The 27,635-nt window shown below is 41.1% G+C and overlaps 1 protein-coding gene across 1 annotated transcript in view; it reads right to left on the bottom strand.

Moving 5' to 3' along the window:
• The window catches only part of PTPRG (protein tyrosine phosphatase receptor type G), a 397,438-nt gene that overhangs the window by 53,917 nt on the left and 315,886 nt on the right, over positions 1 to 27,635 (bottom strand). Inside the window, exons 9-13 of the mRNA XM_032193863.1 lie at positions 26,908 to 27,092; positions 24,789 to 24,897; positions 22,967 to 23,016; positions 20,165 to 20,960; positions 11,821 to 11,953 (exon numbers count right to left, since the gene is read on the bottom strand). Of these exons, the coding sequence (XP_032049754.1) occupies positions 11,821 to 11,953; positions 20,165 to 20,960; positions 22,967 to 23,016; positions 24,789 to 24,897; positions 26,908 to 27,092 (1,273 nt within the window). The remainder of the gene's footprint in view (positions 1 to 11,820; positions 11,954 to 20,164; positions 20,961 to 22,966; positions 23,017 to 24,788; positions 24,898 to 26,907; positions 27,093 to 27,635) is intronic.

Raw genomic sequence — 27,635 nt, 5'->3', positions numbered from 1 at the left:
ATACACTTTCCCCTTCAATACCACAAAGTATGTTCTGAACAACTCTGGCAGATATAAACCAAATGCCCTTGGTGTTTGATGGGCTGTTAATCTCTCTCTCCCTTCGTTCTCTGCTCCCCCAAATTAGAAAGTACAAGGGCACAGGACAAGTGGGTAGCTGTAGGGAGACTAAGCATAAGCAGAAAACATGACTTTGACTTCTGACATCCAAAGCTCACAGAAAAGCTTGCTGAAGAATAAACAGATCGTAGGAAAAGCCCTTTTAAGTTAAAAGGCCTGTTTGTACCTTTAGCAGTGAGGAAAGTGGTGAAAAACAGTTCATTGAAATGAACACGAAGCCTGTAAGAATATCATGGCCAGGAATCTTATTTTGTGTATGTTGAATAAATGTTGGTTATGTGGATGAAGAAGCCTGGATTCCGCATTAACTCACAAAACCAACATCTGCAGGCTGTGGAAAGTGAACTGCAAAGCAAACCCATTTACTCTCTGATTGAAAGAGCACCCTGAATGCTTTAAAAATAAGGAGCTGTATGAATGGGAAGAGACTAACCATTCTGGTAGGTTTACATCCTAGGCTTTTATTCAAAATGAACAAATCAAAAAATGACAGGGATGAGGACTGCCCCTCCAAAGCTTTCACCTCATGTCTACAATACCAGTCACTATGAGCAATGAACACTGAATTCAGGAAACTTAGAAGACCGAAGAGTAAATGATCATCATTTTGAGTTATGATGTGGTTGGAAGTCCTCCTTGCCCTCAGCAATTGTTGCAATCCTCATCTGTAACCACTGCTGTTCTTACATTGACAATGCTTTCAACATTCAAAACCGGAGAAAAAATTTTAGTCAACACCAACCTGTGTTGTTATTATTATTATTATTTTTAATATATTGCTTTATAAATGTCTCTTTGTATGATACTTCAAATGTTTTTGTTCTGTTTTGGAAAAAATGGGATTTCCAACACATGAAACAATCCACGAAATGACAACCAGGCATGCAACCTGCTCCCGTTTCAGCTTAAATGTTAGAGCTCAAATGGATTCTGACTTGTAAGGTGGCAGAGTGAAATACATGCCATTCATGGTGATAGAAGAAATGTTTTCTTCTTAACAGACTCAGTGTTCTACAAGAACCTGAATGAATTCGCATAGTTGCAACATTTGTAATAGCAGCACAATGCGCATCGAGCATCCCAAGGCATTTGTTATCTAAGTTGCATGGGTTGGCACTTCATTTTAAGGAAAGTAAAAATAAAAACCCACCCCTGCTTGTTATTGCTTTACTAGGCTGCTGAATCCTGGTATTTATCCAACCAGTTAAGATTGCTGAACTGATTTAATATTCTTACCCTATAATTTTACACTTAGACCACATCCCGCTGTGAAATAGCTAGTGCTAATGTTAGTCCAAATGCTGCTGTGGGACTTAGGACAGCACAGGGCACTTCAATAGCTGTATTTTATGGTTACAAGGAGAGAGAAAAAATATAATTTATCTGGTTGCTGTGGTTAATTCACAGTTTCACAGCAGAGGTATACTGTTCCCTCTGGGTACATCTACTTGTATTATAGGATATTTCATTCACAGTTCATCTGAGACATTCCTCTAACTCTCAGCCTACCAATTTGTGTGAGAATACTAGAGATACCGTACACGATTTAGCATATACATACTAAAAATATTATATAAAACATAGGCATTAGCAACAGATCAATAAGGAACATAAACTAGCAACAAATCAAACAAGGATGGGTTAATAAATTGTTTCTTGCAGCTAAGAAAGGGAACAAAAAATGCACCCAGCCTCTTAAGAAGTATTTCTATTTTTGACTTTTTTTCCCCCAAGTTAATTTCACACAAAGCATGATTGCTAAGACTGGTTTCTCTTTTTTAATAGCTGATCATAATTCTAAAATCCAGAGTTCAAAAGTTTTAAAGTTTCTTATAAAATAGCTTACAATGAACTAAAGCTGAGTAGGAGAAGGCAGCAGTAACATCTTCTGCTGCTGTGCTCATCAAAAACCTGTACTCCTCATGGTGTACTATTTCTCAGCAATTACAAACCACTTCTTAATGGAGCCTAACTTCAACATTTGAATATTTTAAAAATATTGCTTCAAAATTACGCATTGTAAAAATACCGCCTTTAATCCAGTTACTGCACAAATAAAACCTTGCTCTTTTTTTTCAAGACCTCATCACTACAGCAGCACTGGGGAAGGCATTTCCAGAGAAAGTGTCTGGAATTAATCCATTTAATTAGTTCCACGGAAACAAAACAAAGATCAATTGCAGCTGCGCCACAGATTCCTCATTGCCTGACCTCAACTGTCCCTGCCTGCTCCCCTTTGCTCTCTCCCCAGAGGAAGGTATTTCTGCAAATATTGGGGAAATGCTGCCACACATCTACACAAAGCAGTGAGGAGTGTGTCAATAGCAGTTTTCCATCCTGCTGCCAAGACCTTATCCTCTTTAGCAAATTAGCATACCCTAAATGTCTCAGCTCTTATGGGACATGCTTCATAGCAAATTAAAGATTAAAATAAAAACTTTTTTGTTGTTGTTTCATTGTTTTCAAGGTCACCAACATGATATTTTGAATTCTAGTCTTCCACAACCGAAGCACATATTTTGCTGTTATTTGACTTACGATTGCATGCTTGACATTATCTTTTTAAAAAAGAGGTGATGCAGATCGGGGCTCCCACTGAGTTTGTAAAAGTGTCTGCAGAAAAGACATTCACACAACTGACCCGCACGGTACAAACATCCCAGGAGCTGTGGAACAAGCATTGTTTCAACTAAGAGCTCTCATTTAAATGCACTGTTAAAAATAACCACAATCCAGCAGGCACCAGGACTGCCTGGGCTGGGACGGGTGATTTGTGCGAGGCTTCATTGCTCTGAGAATTTAGCTCTTTAAGCCATCGCAGTTCCCTGTCTGCTCTGCAAGAAAATACTTTCCCATAACGAGCTCTCTGTGGATGGCTTGATTCAGCCACCCTAGGTGCTTGCTCGCAGGGTCCTTTCCCTTGACACGAGGGATGGCCTCATGCTGGCACTTGCTGCTGCTAATGGCAGTATTGACACGTGCAATACAGATGGATGCCTCGGATAACACCCAACAGGGGTAACAAACCTCAGCTAGGCTCACCCCTGCTCTTCTTTTTCCAATCTTCCTATCATTGTTGTACTCTTAATTCTTCCCTAATTTTAGGCCCTCTGCTGCAGGAGAACAGATGGAATCAAACTCCAAACAGATTTTTTTCCACCAACCTGCAGTCTCCTGACACAGCTGTCCTCTGCAAGCTGCCTGTGCCATTTCTTTCCTGCCTGTCTGTATTTTCCTCTCCCTCCCCAAAGCTACGGTCTCTTCCTCTGTCCTTACCCCACTGCTTAGATGTGCTTTTTTACTGGCTTCACATTACTCACTTTAAATGTGATGCATTTGAACGGCGTCTTCTAAACACTTTTTCAGCCTTCTGGTCTGTGATTCACAGGACGTTTATCACACTACTCCATTCCTCCTCTTCTTCTGTACTTGCATGTGTGCCTTAAAGCCTGCACGGCAGCGCTGTGGAGAATGAGCCTCTGAGCTCCCATGCAGGATCGATGACTCCTGTGCTGCGCCTGACAAATGGCTGCTTAACCTTTTTTTGGAACGTAGAAATGATGGAAATTCTGGAGTCCACTGCTTTATTGTCTTTCCCATCATAAAGCTTTTTCTAATGTCAGACCTAAATTCCTCCCTTGCTTCAATTTAAACCTAAGACTCCTCATCCTAAGCACAATGGATGCAGAAGATCATTTATTCCTTGCAGATCCCTTTCATGTACACAGGAACACTTGCATCCCCTCTCAGCTAACAGTCCTGCCTGCTCGTATGGTCTGACCAGCTTCCTCAAAGAAAAGGTGAATCTTGTGGGATATACCTCACCTCTCACAGCCACAGTCCTCTTTACACGTGGAGATACACCAGCCTGCTGTAGATCTGGTTTGCTTTTCATTTACAAGGCAGCTGAGAGAAGAACGCTGCTTCATGAAATTCAGATGAAGGCTGGCCATGCGTGACATAGGAAGAAGCTGGCTTCAGACACCTGGCAAGAAGTAACTCATTATTGCACTTTTTGTGCTCTTGAGAACCCGTTTAAGGTGATGCAGGTTCTACAGTTATGTGGACTCAAATTTATGAGGGCAAGGCCTGATTTAACCGATAGCAGTTATTCAGAGTCACTCTATTAATATCAGTGGTGCTATTCAGATTTAAACCTGAAGCAAGATCTAGACTGTGCTGTTTCCTCGAAATGGGACATCCCTGGGTCAAAATATGCTCATTAATTTTTGATGTTGCTCCTTATGTTGTACAATGAGGATTAGAAACTCTCTTTTCTGAGTTTTGTAGATATCATTACAGTTCTAGAAATCACCACTGACATGCATTTCACTTCTTTTAACTTCCCTCTGACTTCTTTTCTTTCTCCTTTCTTAAGACAACAATTGTTTGTTTGCAAAGCAGCAGCTCGCTACCGACCTCACCAGGGAGGAATCCAAAATCCTGCAGTGTTTTGCTTTGCAAGAAAAAGTGAAACTAGTGTTAATTAAAGAAGAGTAAAAGTAACAGGCATATAATTAGATAACATGCCCCCTTCCACAATCTAGCTCTTAACAGATCATCCAGCATGCTTAAAAAGCAACTTTCCATCTGCAAATCTGTCTCTCTCTCTTTTTTGTCTAATGAGCATGAGTTAGTCTGTTCAAAAGCCCAAATGGGCATCTCAGGGCCAATTCAGCAGCAGGGGGTCCGTTACTATAACAACTGACAACTCCTGTGATTTCTGAAAGGCCTCAAGTAGCCGTTTGGGAAACGGGTACTGAGGAAGAGGCTGGAAAGGCCGGGTGGTGCGGGACGTGGTGTCGAGGCCTCCCCTCTGCTCGCCCACATTGGCCCTGCCTGCACAGAGTAGGCCCCAGCACCCCACCACCCTGACAGGGCAGCTGGGCCAGATCCTTCCCAGCTCCCAATGAAAGGAGAGGATAAAACCCCCCAGGCCCACGAGGGGAGGAAGAGCAGCACCGCACTATGCTTTGGCATTTGCGTTTCTCCTCATGGGCTCTCCCCCCTCGCTGCACGTCACCAGATGAGAGCGGGGATGCAGTCGGAGAATTTTTCCCATCGATTTTCCCCGACAAGCGCTCAAAGAACGGTGCCAACAGCTAGAACAAGCAATGAGCGGCTGCCCTGAGCTTCAGGCTGGAAAGCAAGCTGCCTGCCGCCAGCACAAAGGCTGAGCTCGGTTCCCCGCGTGGGATAAGAGGGAGATGATCACAGGCCTGCTCCCCTTTAATGAAAACGAGCAGTGCTTTGAGATACAGCACACAAAAGGGCTCGCTGTTTCAGTACCTTCACCTCCAGCACTGGCAAAATCAAACACAGCCTGGGTCTTCTGCCATAGAGGCTGGAGCGCTTTCCCTGCATTGCCTAGGTTGAGGCAGGGAGATCAGAGGGCTCTGAATCCAGGCCGGGCTGCACGCTGCTTGCTGGGCAGTGATCCCTCTGACGCTGCTTTCCTTCACACAAAGCTACGTGCAGCCAACTCCAGAGCAAAACGCAGGCACGTCCTGCTTGGCGTGAGCAGGGCACGGCTGGTTACTGAACCTCCGAACTGGGATGGTCACAGGGAGAGGTTTCAGGCACACAGCTCACCTCCGTGTTTCTCCTCATCTGCCTGTAGTGCTGCCCGTCTCCCAGCTCAGGAAATCTCTCCCCTTGGTTAACTCTCCCCGCTGCCTGTGACAACACGGGTTGCACCCTGGGGCACGGCTGTCCTCAAGCCAAGAGGACATGGTCCTCTGGCACCACTGGGGCAGTGTCAGTACGAGCATCCCCATCCTTCCTGCTCCTTCCTGCCTCTTGTTGGTCCCTTGGTCATGCAACTCTCTCTGGTTACTGCATGAAGCAGACCGGGAGTTAATCTGGTTTAAATCAGGGCATGAAAGACCCCCTCTTTTTTAAAACAAAAATGGTAAAAACAAAACCAAAAAAAAACCAACACATGGATTATTTCTCAATCCAGCTCATCACGTGGTTGTACAAACATTTGCTTTGGTATCACAGAGGGCAGTGCAAGGGCAGGAACAGAGGAGGGTGCTTGATTCACTGCTTGCTGAAATAAATACACTAGCAACTGCACCCAAGTCATTCTTAAAATCAGCACAGAGACTCTCAGAAAGGGTTACCTAACATCCTCTAAGAGTGAGAAAGCGAGCAGAATCACAAGTATTTCAGAGTAAGCTGAAAGCAGCTTTTATCATTGTAAGCAAGCAATTTTACAAAGGTCTGTAAATTTGCAATGTTCCTTTTTCAATCAGTACAGTAGATGAACAACACACTGTGTACTCATAAAATAAAATCTAAAGATAGGTTCAAATAACAATTTCAGCACTTTTTACAACCTCCTACAGGCAGAAGTTCACATTTTTTTCCCAATGAAGTTTTAACACTCTTAGCTATGCGGCAGCACAAGTTACCCTGAATTTAGCACCAAATGGCGTTTTACCAAGGCATGGTTATTAGACATGATAACTACAACTGTTCTTGGTCCTGTGCTGCAGCTTATAGTTCTAAATTGCAAACTGATTTACAAATACAGCTAACTGACCTTCTGTGGTGCTATTTCACCAGTGACTGAGTTCAGGTGCTGAAATATTGAACACCTGAGCTTGCTCCCAGTGAGGTCTTTGCCACCGAGTTCAACAACAATGCAGCCAAACAGTAAGTAACTTGGCCCCAGGTCACACAGAAAATCAATGACAGTCAGAAAAAGAACCCACATCTCCTGGTGCTCAGTGTCATTTCTTCTGCACAGAAAGGCACTGCTGAAGAAGCGTGAGGCTCTGTCACAGGACCTGTTCCAGGGCCTCTGTTCAATTCAGCAGGATGCTTCCCAGAACCTAAGAAAACTCTTCTTTTAAATTCTGTACAGTTTTGCCTAAGGAAATTTAAAGGCCTCTTTTTCCCAAGCTGTCTCATATACACACATGACTATAAACAAGCAATGTAAGCTTGCTTGCTCTTTGAAAGGCAGCAGCTGTGTTGTTCCAAAAATCCCTCCTGAATGTAAACATATTAGCACTGTATAAACAGCTTGATTTAATAAGAAATGCAATACAACATTCCTGCTTTGTCTTTGGGATCACAATGTTGATAGTGGCAATAATTCAGAGGTGAATTATGGTATCTGCAGAAAAGAAAGAAACAGAAAACTCTCCAGCTATAGTTGTGAATTAATTTCTTCCTCTTAGCTGAAAATGAGAAATGGCTATAATTTAGTTCCCATTTAAAAGTTGCTGTTGGCTAAACTCTAAAATCTTAATTGCTTCTTAATATTCTCTGCTTATTTCCCCCTTTGAAACCATGGTCTATGGTATTGTAGTATTTATATTAAAAATCAGAATGGAAAACAATCAGGGGAAGGTCACCAGTCACTCCTGAAACTCCTTTCTTTTTTTCTAAAGTGACAGAACGTAACGTGCATCTTAGTATTTTAGCTGATTTCCCAACCCTATTCACATTCCTGCACCTCTGTGAGAAAGAAAGTGCCACTGACCCTGGGTATCCCTTACAGTGTCAATACTCAGGACTTCTTCAAGTCGTGACAGGAATACAGTGAATGTTTCCAGGCATAGTATGGCTCAGCATGCTGTAGGAACTTGCCTTGTTGCAAAAAAAAATGAAGTCACACACAATCCCTAAATAGTTTGGAGGTCACTGCCAACACACGCTGCAATTCTCAAAGCTTGTAGAAAAGGTTTTGAGAGTAACAGTGGCAAAGATGGCAGAAAATCCAAGTCAAAATTTAAACTGACCTTGAAGAACTGCAGAAGGATCTCATGATACTGAGTCTGGGCATAAAATCACAGATGCAAAACAAATGCCCAGAAACACAAAAATAATGTGCTTGGGAAACTGCAGCTTACGATGCACACGCTTGAACGGGCTCTAGATGAGCTGGTAGTGCTCCAACAAAGATCATAAAATCGGAGTGAACAGTTCTCTGAAACACGCAGTGGTTGTCCAAACAGAACCCAATTTCAGGAACTAGTACGAATGGAATGAAAGCAGAAAAAAGAAATACCATTGTGCCACTGCAGAAGTGAATGCTGTATGTTGAGTACTACATGGATCTGGCCTCCTCATATTTTCTACCTGCTAAGACTCTTAATTCTTTGCACTACAAGAAAACAGTTTCAGGTGCTAGAACTGGGAGCAGCAGCTTCCTTCATCATGCCCATGACAGCTCAAGGACCAGCCAGGCCAGCTTTTCTGTAAGAGGAATCAAAGATGCACAGAAGCAAACTGTTGAACCACAGCCTGCCTGCTGCGAAGCCAAACTCCCATCCAGCCCCAGTGCACCTCCCTGGCTCCTGGTCATCCCGTGGTGCCGCTCTCTTCATTGTCCTGGGGTAAGAGGCAGGGCAATCTCTGCAGCTTCATTATGCTGACCTAGTTTATTTTCCATTCTACCAACTTAAAATCACATAGCCCTCTTTGCACAGTGGTGCCATTAAAAGTACTGAATTCAGGAAACTTTAGTAGAAAGGTAATTCAGAGCGGCTGCTTGCCTCTAAGTTCCCATCCCTTTTCATTACTGAGATGGCCATTGTGCTAAAAAGAAGGAAGTGACCCTTTCTCTTCAACATCAATCATATTCTTTCACCATTTGTCCAGGATCCACATGGAAAAGGAACTGAGAACAGCAAATTACCTCTGCAAATAAGGGAGTCTTGTTCAGAAATGGGACAAATCATTCCCAAATATATTAAATTACAAGAAGTCTCTAATGAACACAGCGTGGAAGTTCCACAGATATAGGGAAAGCTTCATCAAACAGTGACTGCTCCCTTTCACTCACCTTTTCACATAAAGGGAACAAAAAACAAAGCTTCTTTCCAACAAGACATCATCACAAAACTTACTTCAGTTCTGTATCACAGAATGAGATACAAAGGAGCAGAACAGAGATAAACGTTTTGCCAAGCCTTCCTAAGCAACCCCTTAACTCCTTATTTTGGTCCCTGGATAACAGGGCACTGATGCAATGCAAAGAAGCAGAAGGCTTTGCTCTGCTTCATTGTTCTACTTATGTCACCTCTGTTCTCCAATCTTCTTATTCCCACTAATACTCAAAAATGAAAAAGGGAAAATATCATTTGTTTTTCCCTTAAAATGTATTGCCAAAAGGTAACCATGTCTCTTCTGCATTTTCTAGTTCTCTGGGTTGTATTTTGTAATGCTTTTTCTCACACCAGAACAAAGAACTGCTGTGCAAGAGAAGACCCCTTGGTCCAGCATGCCTGTCCCCTTGAGGGTTATCCTTTCATAGTAAGTGTTTCTCTGCTGTGCACTTCAATACCATGTTTCCCTTACTGAAAAATCTGTCTCAAACTCATTTTCATGCCATTTGCTTTGATGGTGTTAATTAGCAAATTATTCCATATGTTGCCTATTACATTTTAAGCTAAGTATTTCGTCCTGAAAATCCAGATCACTGTTCCTTTCAAACTTGTAAATTAGACTCTGAGGTGTTTGAGGTTCTGTTTTTTCCTTTCTTTGAAGCACTTACAAAGATAAACATTTTATTTTTCCTAAAGAATGGTAATCACACTGAAAAGGGCACACAAAATGTTGTGTTACCACTTCAGTGACATGGCCTGCACAACATGAAATGTTACTGGGGATAATTTGTGTTCTAGTTCCTTGCTGATTTATTCTAAAACACGCATTTACTTCTTTTGTACTTGTTCTCTATTTGTTAAAAAAAAATCCTCAGAACTATGAAGCTAGGAACAGGAGCTTATTTTGAACTGAGAACATGTGCCTTCAAGTTTGCTTATTGTTCTCCAATTTGTTGCTTCGTGTTTATCCAAAACTTTTGACTGTGATGTGACATACCCTTCCATGTCTATATTAATTTTAAATTTCTATATTTTTTTTAGCATCAATTATACACAATAAATTGATCCACTACTGTCAAGTGTATTAACATATTACGTGTTCATAATTCTACCAAAGCTATTGATGAATGTTAACTACTCATGCAAATTCTGGAGAGCAGATAAAAAACAATTGCTGCAACAAAAATGTTTTGTTATGCAAAACAACAAACTACATTACTGGAAAAATAATTTGGTTTCAGTTAAAGCTTTAGTTCACTTCCTTGATTTATGTGCCTGTTTGTTATTGCTAAGCAAATAAAAAAGTCATGAGGTAGATGGTTTGGAATTTGAAAGATAAAAGGCGTTTAAGTAACGTATCTTAATTTGAGACTTAACTGATATTATGATCTATAAAAAAACAGTATTTACCAAAAATTAGTCTCTATCAATTGGCAACTAAGCTAGTACTTTCCAACTTTAATATTCTCTCAAGAAGAGTACTGATACTAAATTTGCAAGTATTTCTCTCCATGCACTGCAGAATCACAGAATGGTTAAGGGTGGAAGGGACCTCTGAACATCATCTAATCCAACCCTCCTGCCAAGCAGGATCAACAATGAGAGGTACCAACACTCTTCTTGGTAACTGCTGTTAGCATTTGATTTCTAAACCCCTCCTCCTTAGAAGAGCATTTTCTATCAATGCAAGATAAATTCTACAAGCCCTTTATTATAGTGCTTCAGGATACATACACCATATACTTCAAGGGCTTGTCTGGTGTGAATATGACCAAGCTTAGTTCTTCAAATGAAAAAAAATGAGAGAGATTTTTGAAAAGCGGTATACTGAAGGATGACATACTAAATTGGGATGTTCAGAACCTTTGCAACTTTAGCATTTGTGCACATATCACTGCTATTTTATTCACTGTTTTACTGTGATCACGTTAATTACTTGCAACTGTTAATAGAAATGAATTTCACAAGAATATTGTCATCTACTTGTTAATATACTTTAGAATGTTTCCAGTCTCAACAATTTGGCCAATTAACTGTCAGTAAAATGGGTGCATTGAAAAACAGATCGGTATTTTTTTAATTGATTCTGCAGATATAATGATCAATAGACTGCTATTTCTCACCAAGGCTACTTTTCTGTGTCCCATCTAAGCAGATTTTGAAATAATTCCAAAATGCCTTGTATAAGGTTAATGCCTGGCTAACTTTCACTACAAGAAAAATGAAGTATCTTAGAGTTCTGGTTCTGGCATAAGAAGGCACCACAGGTTCTGTTTTACTCTAAATCACCCAGAGTTGTATTTGTTGATGCTAAACCTAATTTCCACCACTGAGCCTGGTTGGTGTAAAGGATGCTATCTCTTTTTAAGAAGCAATCTTTACTTGCAAGATCTTGCAGTCTGTACTTGTGAATGCTTCACCAGTGCTAAGGAGCTCCTACACAGAGCATTGCTATGTAACGTGCAACAACTTTATCTCGCTTTTGAAGAAGTGAAGTCAAAGGAAAAGAATGAATGCCTTAAGATCACACAAAGTCAGTGGCAAAGTCACACATGGAAGCTAGCACAGTCTCACTAGGCTTTTAATAGCTATCTAAAATGAACTAATTGTGAAAATATTTGTTGACATTACAGCTGGTTCTACCACTGCTACTAGTAACTTCATGACACAAAAATTTAATATTTGAGATGGCTGAATAGTTAACCAACAGAGCTGTTTTAGCATCTGGAGAGATATCTAATGCATCTATCACCACAACATCCAATAAAATAAAAAACATGGGGCCACATCAAAAAATACCATCCAAAATGTGTTTTAAATCATGATCAGTTTCCCCATCTAAAGAAAACAGGCTCACCTCCAGTAGACAAGCACAGCAATGAGAAGAATGAGGCACACGAAGGTCAGTGCTGAGACCACAATAAGTGGGATGATCCATTCCATTTTACCAGGAGAAGGTCTCGTGGCCATGCTGGAGCTGTTCTTGTCAGCTGTGTATTAAACACATAATAAAGAGAATCATTAAGTGTAAACAGAGTTACTGTATGGAAACATGTATAAGCAAAACAAATAGCTTGTGCATTTTACATGATATGAGCAAACACTCAGAACAAAGATCTTCTAATTGCAGGGTGGGATTCCATTTGTCTGTAGTCTGAAACATTAGAGCACAAAAGTATGGTGTTTATTGCCTCATATGGCTTGGATTTTACTGCTGCCTGTAATTACAGTCTCATGCACAATTTTAGGACTCTATCACTCAAGCACCTATTATCAGATGTGGAGGACCCTGCCGAGTCATTCCACCACAGCAACAAAGTAAATGTTTTGCTCCATCATCAGTGTTTGCAGGTAAATGCACCCTGTTTCTCAACACTGCAGGGCAGCTCTGTTTGCAAAGCTCAGCATAATACTTTGCTTCAGAAATAAATTTCTTGGTAACTATCTTCAAATAAAAAATCCTCAACATGCTGGGTGTCATGTCACATCATTTGCTGAATTGTCACAATCTGGTGAGTTACTGCATACGAAAGCACTTTTTAGCATATGGATTGTCAAGATGGATGGATGAATGAATGGATAGTATGTGTTGTAACTGACAGAAGAAATTGTTATGTGGCAGCTTTTGAACAAAATTTAAGTTGGTCAATATATGAGAGCCAGCCGAGAAACTCCATTTTCACTTTTTGCATGACTCTAACACCATGCCAAAATTACTGTATCATATGTAAGATAAATATCTAGGAGTTCTTCAGGTACTGGAGCTAGTAAGAATAGACCCTATGCCTACACTGTATGTCAAAAAAACAACAAAACTGTGTAAATTCGAGTAGACTTGACCAGGGATTTTAGATAAGATTTTCAAGTAATCCTGTTTGGACTCAAAGATCCCTGTGAGTCCCTTCCAACTTGGAATAGTCTATGATTCTGGTAACATGATAGTCAGAATTGAATTATAAATTAAGAAGTAATTAAAAAAAAATTTTAAATCAGAAATACATAAGTGGATTCTGTATTTCATTCATGTTTCCTAAAAACAGAGAGTAATTGATTAATACCTGTCAACAGGACTTAATGGGAAAGGATTAGTGTAAACAGCTTCTGATTTGAACGAGGACTGAAACATACTTGAATTCTACATATTAGACCATCAGGTCCTTCCTTACCAATGTGCTTCCTTGCCCTCGTTCGCTATTGTATTATCATATCTTCTGAAACTGCTGCAAATCCTACCAGAAGAACATAATTGCCTTTTCACCGTAGGCAGGCAAAACACAGATAATTGGAAGTCACCAGATGTCACATAATACGAAGTCATACTCTATTTTAATAGCATTTAGATTATATTCCTCCATAGGCAGGAGTAAAATTCAACTAACATGGAAGTAAAGGTTAATTGTAAATGCTTTTGCCTGACTGCTGAAAACAGAGCAAGGCTGCAGGCTGCTGCAAGCCCAGCAAGAAATCTTTCTAGTTTTAAGAACTAGGCTGATGGAGGTAATGCCCTTTAGCAAGCAACCTAAATGAGGTGCTAATCAGAGGGATGTTTGGTGGAAGTGAACGTGCACGGAGTGTAGAACTGATCAAAAGAGAGATGAGTAGCCACTGGTCTCCAACTTCAGTAAGAACGGCTACTGAGGTTACCAACAGAACCACCCTGCAGAACAGGCACACGACGTACTTAGAGCACGTGGTGAGTGTTAGTCTTCACAGCATACTAATAATATGCTACATACCATTTTCAAGACAGGTTTTTGATTTCCCTGACCAGCAAAGAGTAAGGAAAAGAACAACCCGACAATTAGAGTAAAGGCTTATTCTCTGTATTTACAAAACCTGCAGGAATCATAAGCCTTGAGGCATTGGTTTTTATCAGTGCATTTCAAATCATTTATTATCGTGAAAAAATTAAGTCTGGGAGGTGTTGCTAATCAGAATGGCAAAAAAAAAAAGACAAAGTAAAAAGCATGCAATGTAATAAATCTTAGTAAGGAGCCAAATGATCCTACCACTTTACATCTATATGGGTATTACTTCATTTCACACCAAGGACAATATTCTATTCAGTTTTACCTCCACATATTTCAACACAAAAACGTATGTTTTTGTTTGCATGGAAAGAAAATTAAATTCCATTGTAAGCACAGCATGGGCTGGAGTCCCAATGCACGCTATTAAATTCTGCAATGCTCATGACGCTCCTCTTACTCAGTCTACTGTGGAGAACACACTTATCTGACCCTGCCAACTCTGTATACCACAGATGTGAGGATCAGTAAGCGCTCAGTATGCTGAGTGCCAGAATTGCAAATGCCATTCCTGCATGCTGACGGCTGGCCCCAGCTTCCAGTTGGGAATGTCCAAGCAGTGATGTACTGAAGAAAAACATAAACCATTCCTGTACTGTCTTTGAAGAGAAAGTCTTAGGTGTTTTCCACTGCTGAAGTAAAGTGTTGAGAGAGGTTAAACAAACCAACACCAATAAAAGTTGCTCTAAGAATGACAGCTGGGGCCAGAAGCACAGCAGTACAGCTGGAGTGCTGGCAGGTGTCTCTTGAGTGTCATTGCAAAAGAGCCTAAAAAAAGCACACTGGGTAACGTGGAAAAAAAATTGAAGAAAATACGCACACAAAGGACAGATCTGGGCCCTTATATTTTCCTATTTTTCTCACAACTAAATACCATACAGTAAAAAATGCTCTGCATTTTACTCTTTCTTTACTAAACTAAGAATGTTGAGGCATGGTAGCACCAACAGCATATCCTTGTAACTGTGCCCATGTAACTACTTCAGGGGAAAAAAAAAAAAAAAAAAAAAAAAAAAAAAGCTTAAAAATGGACCAGGAAACTCCATTTTTTCTAAGAAATGTAAACAGTTTCCAGTGGCATATGCCATCGTTGAATTAATTCAGTTTGCCTTTTACTGGCTTGGAATACATCCCGGTAGGAAGGAATAAAAATTATTACAGCATATCTGTTTCAGGAGGTCCCACATGACACCAGCCCAGCGTTGTTAAATCAACTTCTACGTCTATAAAATCTGCAATGCTTGCTTTCCTGTGAACCACCTATTCAGCGGTGCCATCCAGGGCCTGGATGGATGAGGCCCTGGCATGGAGAGTATCAGAGAGCACTGGGCAGCGAGGGGTGCTTTGGCAGTGAAACTCCTGCCCAAAGGTCAAGGCATTCTCCAGTCTGTGAAATGTACTGTTTTTCTAGATATTCTTGCTAATTGGTTACTGAGAATAGAAAAGTGTTTATTTCCCTTAAGTTACACTGCTTGCTATAATAAGCAACCACAGCCTTAATATATAATGGATCTGCCTTTTTCTTTTGAAACTTCCCTTTATCATCCCTTGATATTGCACAAGCAGCCAGTACAAAGTTCTGTTTGTTGTACTGTTGCAGATACCGATAACCACGACAATACACGTTCTGCACGCCCAAAGAAAACCACTGCAGAATTGTCTCTGCCCTCTGGTCACTTAAAAGAAAGTCACCTGCCCACCCCTCCTTTGAGTAAATAAAACTACAGACTTATATAAAACTATCAGTTAATTATGGAAAATAATATTGGCCATGTCATTCAATTACAAAAAAGCAAAAATGTATGTTCTTTTAAAAACGATCACTTCCACACAAGCTCATATCATTGGATAGCTATTTTCTTCCTATTTCTTTAAAGGCATTTATGCAGCATTCATACTTAGAAGCTGCACACAGCTAAGCATGGCTTTTCACTGCTTTGTAAACGGATGCCAATCATGTTTAAACCTGATGTCGGATGACTGAGATTCATACTGTTTGCACGCATCAATTTTTTTTTTCAGTAATCCAATTCTTTTATACACAAGCCATTTTACTGCTTGCTTCCATAAACTGCCATACAAAATGGCTCATGTGCCACATGAAAATACAGCTTAATAATCCTTGCTGTGTATGGAGAAAGAAAGAATTACACAGATGTTTAATTATCTTAATGAGGTTACCCCCAAAAGGCTTTTGTAACCTCAGACCTGGCAAGGACTCTTCTAAAAACTAAAATTCACTCTGTTAAAAGTATATGCCTGGCATGAAATTTAGCCTGCACATCGTGATCTCTCTACACAGCCCTCTCCATCAGAGGAACTCAAAATAAGTGGGTGGGCACTGAGGATGGGAGGACCCGGATGAAGTTTTGATCAAGGTCCTAACACAGATCTCTGTTCTTAGTCCCGGCTCATGACTCAGGGAGAAGCCCCAACCAGACGTACATTCATTGCTCACAACAGCTCTTTCTTTATATCCTACCAAGTACAAAGGATCTGTTTAACTGTCTGGCACAACAAACCAGAATTCTGTTGGGTTGTGTCTGTCTAGCCTGATTAAACTGAATCATCCTATTTCCTTTTTTATTTCCTTTTTTTTGGAGGGAAGGGAGGAGGGGAGAGCATCATTCTAATTGCTGTTTTTCTAATTTTCAGGTTTCAGAGTCATGGACAATGCTGCGCAGCTGCGTGTGTAACAGTTGCAGATCAAAGGTACAATTAGTCTAATGTGGGCAACAAAACAGAGAAAGGGATGATCAGGAAAATGAAAGAGGAGAATGCAAGCAAGCGCTCAGTGACAGAAGAAAATCATTAGCGTTGGCCAATACCACCAGACAAGAAGAGGCCAATGCCATTTGGAAAATAATGACATGGCCTCAGGAGAGGTGTGTGTATGTGTGTGTGAAATAAGCACTAAAAGAAAATGAGCCTTGCCGTACTAATTGGCCTCGCACTTTCCCCGTAATTTCTCATGTGTTCCCTGCTCTCCTCTAATCATCCTCACTCGTGAGTACTTCCCCATTCAGTTATCTCCTTACAACTGCTAATTTGATGCTATATAATTAATTTTACAAGTGTACATTGTTATGAAACAATTTTCTACTCTTTAAAATGATTAAACTTTCTACTCACAAAAACATTTTGGAAACCCTGACAGCTTTTTAAGAACTGATTTCCTGGCGAAAAGATGCATCCAAAAAAGTTTCTGCCCTCTACGGGACACAGTAAGCTCCAGTGGCTTTGTCTCAGCTCAATTTCAGAAGCATTTCACCTTCATTTAACTGTCATGATGCTCAGGAATTATTTCAGACAATTCTGGCAATATCCTCTTGACTTTGGTAGTTGTTGCCCTGATCTCTGGTTCACCTGGTTGTGGAAAATCTTTAAGTCCTTTTATCAGAGGAAGAGGTCCTCTTTATGCCTGGAGTTTCACTGAACTCAACTGCTTGTGTGAGCTAGGTCTGGTCTGTTTGTATGAATTAGATTTCCATGTTACTATGGAAAAAAATTAATCTGAAGAAACCAGTCACAGGCTTCATGGTTGTGTTTGGCTTATGGGCCAATTTCCCAGGTGTGAGCTTTGCTGGCTGGTCTCTTTGGTAACCCAGATCCAGCCTGGGGGAAAGTTCCTCCGTCTATGCTCCTTAGTCTTCTCACAGGGATAACAACCCCAAAAAGCCAGACAGGCCTTACTCAGACACATCTAGTGAAATATTTGGGCAAATTCCTAGTAAAGCAGACCTCAGCTATTCATTGCAGTAGCCCGGAGACAAAAAATGTAAAGAAAAGGAGGAAAAACTCACCTGAAGAGACTTTGAAGGACAAGATCCTCACAACTGGTACAGAGGGACTGAGACTCAGAACCTCTGTCCCCAAACCAGTAAGAAGCATCTCCAAATCTTCTCAGAGCTGAGAAGTGTTAGCTTTACGCAACATCTAGGCAAGGAGTCGCCACGCTTGTGAGCAGCCTAGCTTCTCCCCCTTGAAGTCAAGGACAGGGAATGAACCTCTACCTCAGGGAAAGTAGCACAAATGCAGCCTTCTTCTCTGAAGAGCCATTTGCCACCAAGTAGCCCCCTCAGTTCCCTGAAGGATCTGGGAGAGGCTCGTCTGGGAACACGGGGACAAGCTGGGAATGGTAGAGCTTCTTCCCTTCTTGTCAGGTATGTAACTAGAAGTTTAACAAAGATTCAACCAAGGTCAGCTTGGGTGAAACAGATGACTTTTTCTCCTATCTCTTCCCCCAGCTAATGGTGGTTATTTCAGATTTAATTTTCTACACATGGAAGCCAGATGTATAAGATACAAGGATATTCAGAAGTTATTCTCCCCCCATATAAGCATGGAAAAACCTAATTTGAAGAGTCCTTTCAAGACCAATCCATCTTTGTGTGCAGTCTTCAGGTAGGGTCACTTCAAGCCTCCAAGCCTGCAAGTGAGCAGAGCTCTTAAAAGAGCCTGTCTGGTAGGAGGCAAAGCTGTATTGAACCACTTTCAGCAATAGCTCTCTGCATGCTAAAAAGAGACAGAAATCACTACAGACTAAGGGGATACAACCAGCAAGTACTTCTTAGCAATATGAACAATATTTCCCCAACTTTTCATTGATCTTTATCTTCTTCATGGAATAAAAACCAATCTAACAACAATCCCTTTGTCAGGAGCTAAGAAGCATGACCGGCTACCCATCTTTCCTTCGATTTACATTAGGCTGAGAATAAGCCATGAGGGCTTTTGCTAGGGCTTATGTAAGGGATGTCATATTTGGGCCATTCAAGAATCTGGTGCATGAGAAACCAGGAAGCAGAAAGTTAAGACCAACTAAAGACAGCCACACCAGAGGCAGGTTCACCCAGGCAGATCAAACAGTTGGGGTTCAAACCTAAATGGTGCTGAATGCCTACTCTCAGCATTGCAAAGCACAGAGAGGACACGTTCCCTCCTTCTTGCTAAAAGGTTTTTAGGGCAAGTGGCATGTTGAAAGCTGCCTGACAGGCATCTCACACTACACTTAGTGGGAGCACTGGACTTTGAAGAAGATAGCCGGGTGAGGAATAAGAAAAACAGCAGTGTATTTAATATATATATATATCTGCAAAACCTGGTGCAAGTTTCTTGGCTTCTTCATTAATCTGTTCTCTTACAGAACAGTTATGATTCACAGTATTACAGTCAGGTCAGCATTTCTGTAACAAATATTATTCAAGACTGGATTTAGCTTTGTTTTTTTAAATTGGTTCTGAGCTATAACTGAGTGCACAATGTCTGCATTTTTGTGTTTGTAAATGTAGGGAAAAATAAATATTTAAGTTTTTTTTCACAGTATTCTAACTCTAGAACTGCTCTGATGAAAAAACAAAATTAGAAAACCGTCTACAGATTAGCAAAATAAACAGTAAAAAAACAAACAAACAGTAAAAACATGCACTATCTTATAAATGCTGTCATAATATATACAATCACTCAGACAAACTCATTGCCATATCTAAATCCCAGTCCTTACTCTGCAAATAGATCTGTATGAAAGTAGTCCGTTTCTCCTTGCAAATTTTTCCTCATCAATGCGTAGAGCTTCCCAAGCAGGAATACGTGCATGGACCTGGTGCACAGTGAGTTGGGAGCACCAGGGGCATCTCTTTGCATAGGCTTGTGCAGCAAATTCTGACCACACAAGACTTGATGCACAAGATCACCAGGACATGCCTCCAAAGGTTGTACTTGCTGTGCACATACTGTGGAATAGGTACATATATCCAGAGCTGATGTGTACAGGAGCATCATTAATTCTCATCAAGACAAATATAGCAAATCTGTGAGCTCTGCCTGGCTAAATTTTTTTCACAGGGAAAAAAAAGGAGGTAAGCATAGTGCAAAAGGTGCCTGGTCTTAAAAGATCAGAGCACGTAGATTTTGTGGTGACAAATAAACCCCCAACTATCCCGTATTTTGGAGAATGTCTCAAAACCAATCAGGGAGAATCCTGCAGATAAACAAAATTAGCCGATAGCATACAGAGCTTCCCATGAAACACCAGCTCTGCACATCAACCAATCTTCCAAATTAATTTCACAACCATAGTTCACTGCATTTCCCCCCCCTTTTAAAAATAAACAAACAATCAAAAAAAAAAATGCTTCTTGTAGCATTTTCCAAAACATTTTTTTTTTCCTCTTCTAGTAAGAAGCACAAGAGGCACGAAACAGTCCTAATAAAATAAAAATACCATTCTTTCCTGTTGCTTTCCCCCAGTAATAATTTGTTGGTTTGGTCCTGTGATGGCCTGTCTATCGTTGAATCCAGGCACCACAAAAATCTATCAAACGGACATCAGTAAGGAATTTGGTTTGTGCAATTTTCCAACAGTCTTATGCTGGTAAAAACAAGGTCACTCACCTGGGTTAATGGTGATGAATTTGTTGTCTGAGGGGTATTCCTCTGGAAACCTGTCATCCTTTGGAAGAGGTTTTCTTGTTGTCTCTGGTCTTCTTGGGATCTTCCCCAGGTAAAGTTCGTTGGTGAATGTTGGCGGCACTTGGGTGGAAGGGAGAGGCTGGGGCTGAGCATCTGCTTCGGTAAAACTCTCCTCAGGGTGTCCAGCCTTGGGGGCAACATTTTGGTTTGGCTCTTCACCCGATATGGTTTTATTTCCTTCCTCCTCAGCAGTCCGGTTGGGGGAAGCCGTGGCCACGCTGGGCTCTGTGGTATTGCGCGCCTCCGCGGCTGCCGTCGCCCTGCTTTTCTCCTTCTTCTCGGCATCCTTTTCATCTTCTTCCTCATGCTCCCTCTCTCCGTCCTCACTTTCACTCTTTTCATCCTTTTCCCCCTCCTCGGCTCCCTCACTGTCCTTCGTCAGCGCCGAGTCCCGCTCTGGCCCTGGGGAGGCGGCGGCAGCGGCCTCGGTGGTCGCTACCACCGGCCGGCCAGCCTGCTTGCTGGGGGCGGCCGCTGCAGGGAGGCGGGTGGGCCACACGCTGCTGGGGAAGGAGGAGATGCCACCACCGCTGAAACCTAGCCCCGCCAGCAAGGTGCTGGTCACCACCGAGGCCACGGTGGCCTGGCTGCCGCTGGAGGAAGGCCCCATCCCTGTGGCCATGGACACGAAGGAGAAGGGGAGCCCCGAGGAGGTCCACGTGGAGGAGCCAGAACTGATGGGAGCCATGTCGGCTGAGGAGGCAGGAGAGGCCGTGGGCTTGAGGAGGTCAACGGCAGCAGAGAGGAAGAAAACACAGCAGAGAGCATCAGCAGGGTCCCCTGTATACTAATTGGGATCAATTTTCTTTTACTTTCCCTCCCTTTCTATACAAATGCAATTCTGCTTTTAAAAAAACAAAGACCTAAACCACCTAGATGCAAGGCCAAGCCAGGAACAGCACAAGCAACAGAGCCATGCTATGGCAAACAACGCTGAGAGGAAACTTGTGTTTGCCATTTCTGAACGATCACTATCATCAGAAGCCTCTTCATTGTTATCTTTATTTTACAGACCCACGTCACTGGTGACTTGTGTGTAAAGTTTCCTCTCGGTTTGGAAAAAGATTTAAAGAAGTTTAATGAATTTAGCTGCATTACTCATATCTCTTTAATCCTCAGAATACATAAGTTTAAAAATACAGTATTACATAAGGGCTGTCCCAGAATAAGAGTTGTGCTGCCAACGTGTGCATCCATGGCTGGTGGGTCAGCTCTGACAGGGAACTCTGGCTCTTCCCACATGCATTGTGAGGGCCTTGGACGGTACTATTTTTATTTCCCCAATTTACCTATCAGAACCTTGGCGTATATTTGAAGAACTAGACAAGCAATCCACCTCCTTAAATTACACGTGGAAAAAACACTGAAATTCAGTCAGTTGTCTAAGGCCAAGGAGTAATTCTGTGCAAGAGCCAGGATCAACATTTCTGCTCAAACCATTTTACTATGTTCCCTCTCCATCTTTTCAAAAATGTCTCACATTATTGAATTCATCAACAAGAAGAGCATTAGGTTGGAATGCACGCATCATACAAGGGCACACAAGAGTTAAATAGGTCCTACTAAACCTTGAACAAGACCATAAAATGTCTATGCATTTCTGGAACTGAAATCTCTGCCTTAACGGTATATCTGCATCTCTCTGCAATTCCCAGTTTCAATCAGGCCATGTAGTTGAAATACTGCAGCAAAACAAGAAAGGCTTTCTCATGTTATTTTTGACCAGCTGCAATCACAGAGAAACAGAGATCTCAAAAGAAAACCTGTGCTTTAAAGATTTCAAGCCAAAACTTTAAATAAGCATCGAAACTTTCGGATACTTATCAGCATAAATCCCTAAGGCGTTGTGAGATTTGCTTGTTGCTGGCATGTATGGTCTCAAAGCTGGACTGAGTATTAAAATTTGACAGCAGATTTTATAAGTCTAGAATACCTCTATACATCATTAAACAAACATTAATCATTCAAATTCAAGCTTTGTATGCGTTACTTGCTTACTAGGGAGTATATCAAACTGGAACAGAATAAAACCAGAAGCAACGTACTTATAGCAAATTCAATAGCATGAATTCAGTCCATAAATTTGATTGAACAGTTCAGTGCACTGAATACAAGAATTTTAGGTTACGGATAGTTTAAGTAAGCTTTCAAAACTGAAAGGTGCTTTTCAAAACTGAAAGAATGTATTCCATTTTTACTATAAATGTATCAAGATTTCTGATTCTGGAATACAAAAGCCTTTTTCAGTGACTTGTTAGAGTCTCGGCTGAATTAAAATTAAAACAAAAAGTTTGTTAAGGCTTTATTCACACAGTAGCAGATAACCTTAAAGCATTGGATGAATGAAGATGCTGTGCATGAAGCCTGATTCCTGTCACATAGACTTTTGGCTACATAGTTAATAAATGCAGTTAAATTTATTTACACAGTCATCATTAAGATTACATAATCCCTCTAAATGAGCTCAATAAATAGTTTGGAAGATTTTTTAACACTTGATTCCCCATTGGTTAAGGCTCTCGGAATGTGAAGCAAGAAAGCCAAAACCCTGTCAATATTTTAGGTAGGTTATGAAACCTTCTGTGGCAGGTTTGAACAACCACCTTCCCAGGAAAGCACAGGCCTGCTGCAGATTTACAACATCGTGCTGCCACCTGGTGGGAACGCTGCCCCAAATTACCAATGCCCATCAGCTCACGGCAGTGATTTATGACCACAACTTACCACTCCTGTTTTCACAATTCTGGTCCCCTCGAAAATTCGAGTAGTGTTAGCTGAGAAACAAAGAATAACAGCGTTTCAGCGGATTGGGAAGGGAGTCAGGAATTGACAGCCGTATCAGTATACAATTCTTGCTAAACAAGTGCTGAATTGCTACTATTAAACCTGTCAAGAGGGTGAAGAAATTGAGGCCTGTGAATGAACTGGTAACTAACCAAAGACTTGTCAGGAAAATGTCAGAGAAGACCTGTTGCATGCAATGAAGTCTAAAACGTGTGCTGGTCTCAGTCTGGAGTTAAGGCAACCTTGGTATTACTCATCTAACTTTGCACTTGTGACTGAAGAGAGATTTGTTTGCCTTTATTCAGGCCTGGTAATGCTGATGTTAAGTACACTGCTAGAAAACACATGCTCTCCTTCAAACCCAAGTTGAAAGAAATGTCCTGACTTACACAGGAAGTCAGAGCAGCTGATGATAATAGTTTCTTTCTGTCCTTATGATAATATTATCTTTATCACTATTTATCTGAAGTACAACTATAATCAGACTCTGAAGAATGTTTTGAAAGCTCAAGTAGATGCTATTTTTAGGTTAGATCTTGTGTACAGCCAAATATTTGGAAAATAAATTCTTTATGGGTAGACATGGAAGGAAACGTAACATTTACTTCCACTGCAGATGTGTGTATCATTTCCACTGTTTTGAACACTGGGCTAGAGTTCCCAGACAGTATCTGTCAAAATTGTCAATAAGGATTTACTCCTTTAACTGTAATTAAATAGGCATCGTGCTCAAACTTCAGAGAATCTTTCCATTCTATCATCTGCTTAAAGAGGCCACAATCAGTAATACACAGGCTTCTGACTTCTGCCTGGCACTTCAACTCTATAACGCTACGCTGAGATAAGTAACTAAGAAACTGTGAGCTACATGGGAGACAGTGCTTGGATGGGACGTTTCTTGTCTGATCCTTGCTCTCCCTGCAATACTGCTAACACCATGGCACACGCCATGGGCACTGGAATACAACTAAATTGTGTCCACAGTTTGATATATTTCACATGCTAAAGTCTAGAAGCTTAGGATTGAACCCCCATTTTCCAAAAACAAATTTTAAAAAGCCTCTATTATATTTACAGCATCAGACCTAACTAATGTAACTCCTTGCTTCACCTTAAGAATTTGAATTTTTAACTCTCTGCTTCTTTTGTTTTCTGCTATCCATTCCAAGGTTTACACATCTGTAAACTAGAGTGGGATGCAGTGCTCTCAGCAGAGACAAATTTTGCCCTACTTAATAAAAACATTAGGAATAAATTCCCAGGTAGAAGCAAAACTTTAGCCCTTGGGGGGGAAAAATATCCTACCATATCTTGGTTTTATCTCTTATGAACTTAAACTGTTTTGGAAATCAGTGATGTTGTGAGCATGGTAAAATCTCTCCACGTTTGGTTCTCAACATGGGGCTGAACTCTTTTTCCCTTTACATAAAGCAGACACCACAGACTCACATTCTGCTATAGCTGTGCCCCTGATGCATAAACAGTCTTCAATGAATTTGTTTTAGAAAACTAATACCAAGAAAATCTCTGCGTTCTCCTAAAAACTGATGAACCCCTGCCAGCAGAAAGGTGTAGGCAAAGCCTCATCATTGGAAATAGGACTCTAATAAAGTCACTGGTCACAATATGAAGTGAGCATCACCTGCATGCATTCAAACATCATCTGAAATCATTCCACACCATATTGCACTCTGCAAAGAAAATGTTAAACACACACAGAGTCACTTAATGTAAAAATATGTATGCATGTTTGTTTTTTTACCTTGAAAGAGCATAGTCTGGCTAAAGTCACTACGCATTTCATTTCGGCAAACTGCTTGAACTCTGAACAGATAAAGGATGTCAGGTGAGACATGGCTAATGATGGCCTTCTGTTTAAAAAAAATAGATATTATTCAGTTTTTTACCCCCACAGTACTGTCCACGATCAGTTTGAAATATATAAAGCATTGTGCTAACACAGGACATTTGTGCCACGTAAGACAAACTCTTATCTAAATGGAAATTTTCTCTAGTCCCCTGGGAGAAAGCAAGGCAAAGGTCAAACAACTTCCCTGGGATAAAGAAGATGCACCCAGACCCTGTTGACTCTGTCCATGAGAAAGATGTGAACATGTCCCACACCTGCTCTCATGACAGTCTTTGAGAGTCTGCTCTCCTCAGAAATACCTACACCATGAATTATTTGACTTTACAGGAACTGAAACGAGATTTCTGTGGGTAGAGATGCAAGTCCTGAACCTGGTATAAGCCCAGAAAGTCACTGTATGTTCAAACTGACTATTTTGCAACTAACTGGCTCTGGCAATTTGATGCTGGTGGCCTATATAGCACGATTGCTCAGCACCCTGGGCTGGGATGTCCCTCTATACTCTCACACTCAAGACACTGCCTTGCTGCCTTCCAGCTATTCCTTTGTGTTGCCTTAGACCACAATCATGTCAGTTCATGGCTTCAAGCAGACAGCACCAGTAGCTGCGTAGATCACTTGAAATACCCGTGATCTCTTTAGCAAAACACTGTCTAGCTCTGTTTCAAGATGGGACAGCCCAGCTGTCTCTGCCAGAGCACTAAAGGCAAATTCCACTTTCCTTTTAAAAAGAGTTTCTTTCTTCTCTTGCCCATACAGTAGACTAAGCTGTCGTTGCTTTCCTAACCTCCAAGCTCTGCTGCACAGCACAGAGTCTCACTGCAATTTATTTCCAAGCTATCACTCCATCACATCCCCTGCATTTTTAATTATTTCTTTTACTTCAAACAGGACGCTGTCTCTGTGCCCACCTCATTTTTGCTGATTAAGGTTCTCCTCCTTATACCCGATTAAAATAAAATCTCCCGTAAGAGTGCGAAGTTATGACAAGAGAGAGGTTACAATACATCATAACCTTGGGTGCCTTTCAATAGATTCCTTTCTGATTTTGTGAGGCACATCATTCCCTAATGTGACCCAGATAACAATGTCTAGTGGGGAAATTGAAAATATAAATGGAAATGAAGTAAAAGAATCTTCATCTAAGGGAATAAGAGAAGTATTATTGTATAACTGATTGAATGGGCCCAGAGGACTGTGTATTTGAAAAAAAAAAAACGCCAACGATAACAGTCATTAGGAATAACGCTCTGTGCTGCTGCATTTTTTATGTGCATATACAATTACTGATTTCATTATTCTAGAGGCTTTCTTTGATTAACAATAAACGGAGGCCTTTCAAACCTGAATATGTCACTTTGATTTCATATGCAGAGAACGTTAAAGACCGGTACAATACTTGCTTCCACTTAGACAGGAATGACAAGCAGATCAAATCCTAAATGGAGGAGATAGATCAGTGTTTGCATCTGTGCTGGAACTGTCTTGCTCTTCCCTCTTTCTCTTACAGCCAGACTGAGGCAGTGCTTATACAGGGCTTCTCTGCAATAATCCTCTAGCCCTGATGACACAAGTACTGCAGGCAGCACTTACTGATCAGAAACTACTCCAAAGACTGCAAGGGGCTGCACCCAGGGAAAAGCCTGAACCCAGGAGTAGGTTTTGGGGATCGAGGATTTTAATGTGAAAATCTGTGAGCTGAACAGAAGCCAAAAGGTATTCATAGTCTAACTATTTCCTGAGCCAGCTGCTTCTCAGCAACAGTACATGAAAATGTGTCTGCAGATTTAGTCCTTTATGCACTCACATAAACTATAAATTCACACTCCAGTGTTTTGGGTAGTCTGTTAGGCAATGTTCAACTAATGCCTAACATTTTAATAGCAATTCACAGCAAGTCAAATGCTAGCCTGTCTGTAATGTAACAACAGCTTTCCTCCTCTACTTCTACTGAGAACACAATATAAGGATAGCTCGACACATATGTCTGGGGCTGATGCAGTGGTTTTACCAGGTCCTTGTCACTGTCCTTGGTGAAAGTCTTCTCCTTTTCATCTTCATTTTTAGTCCAGCTGTAGGAGATCATGTAGTTCATGATTGGAGGGTGGTAGATGGTCTCTGGTTGGTTCCAGGTTACAAGCAATGCTGTCCTGTTCACAGGCTGCACTTTCATGTTGACCGGGGGAGTGCTGCAAGCTAAAAAAGAAAAAAAATATATGAAACTCTCCTAAATAACAGAGAGAAAACAAACAGGGAGAACTGTGCCTCACTCTAAGAGCCAGTGTTTTTTTCTTTAATGTCCTTGCCTACAGTAATAGCTTAGACTGCAATCCACTGAGACCAATGGGATTTAATACCACCTGCAGCTGCTTTCTGCTCTCCAGGGGAAAGGGAGAGAGAGAAACCATTCTCTGCAGCCAAGTTGCTTAGTTCTTTGACTTAACTTTAGTCCCGGCATTTGCACATATATTTTAACTTGATTACTTAAGAGCTGTGCATTTCAACATTCACAAGTTCACTTAAATCTGAACCCCACCTTTCCTGGCACACAGTCTCCTGCCGTATGAAGGGGGTAAATAGTCTGGCGTGCTCTGCAGGCTCTAGAAATAGTTGTAACCTCTGAAAATATGACACTATTAGTTCCGTAAGTATTCTCCTCCAGCCAGCCTCCCAAATCTACGGCTTCCTGACTGCATCCATAGTGGAGAGGCACAAGTTACTTCTTGCCCCAGCTGAAGT

The sequence above is a fragment of the Aythya fuligula genome, chromosome 10, assembly GCF_009819795.1.
Source record: "Aythya fuligula isolate bAytFul2 chromosome 10, bAytFul2.pri, whole genome shotgun sequence".
NCBI lineage: Eukaryota > Metazoa > Chordata > Aves > Anseriformes > Anatidae > Aythya > Aythya fuligula.
Note: the sequence above shows the minus strand (reverse complement) of the source record. Positions and strands in the feature narration are given on the sequence as shown.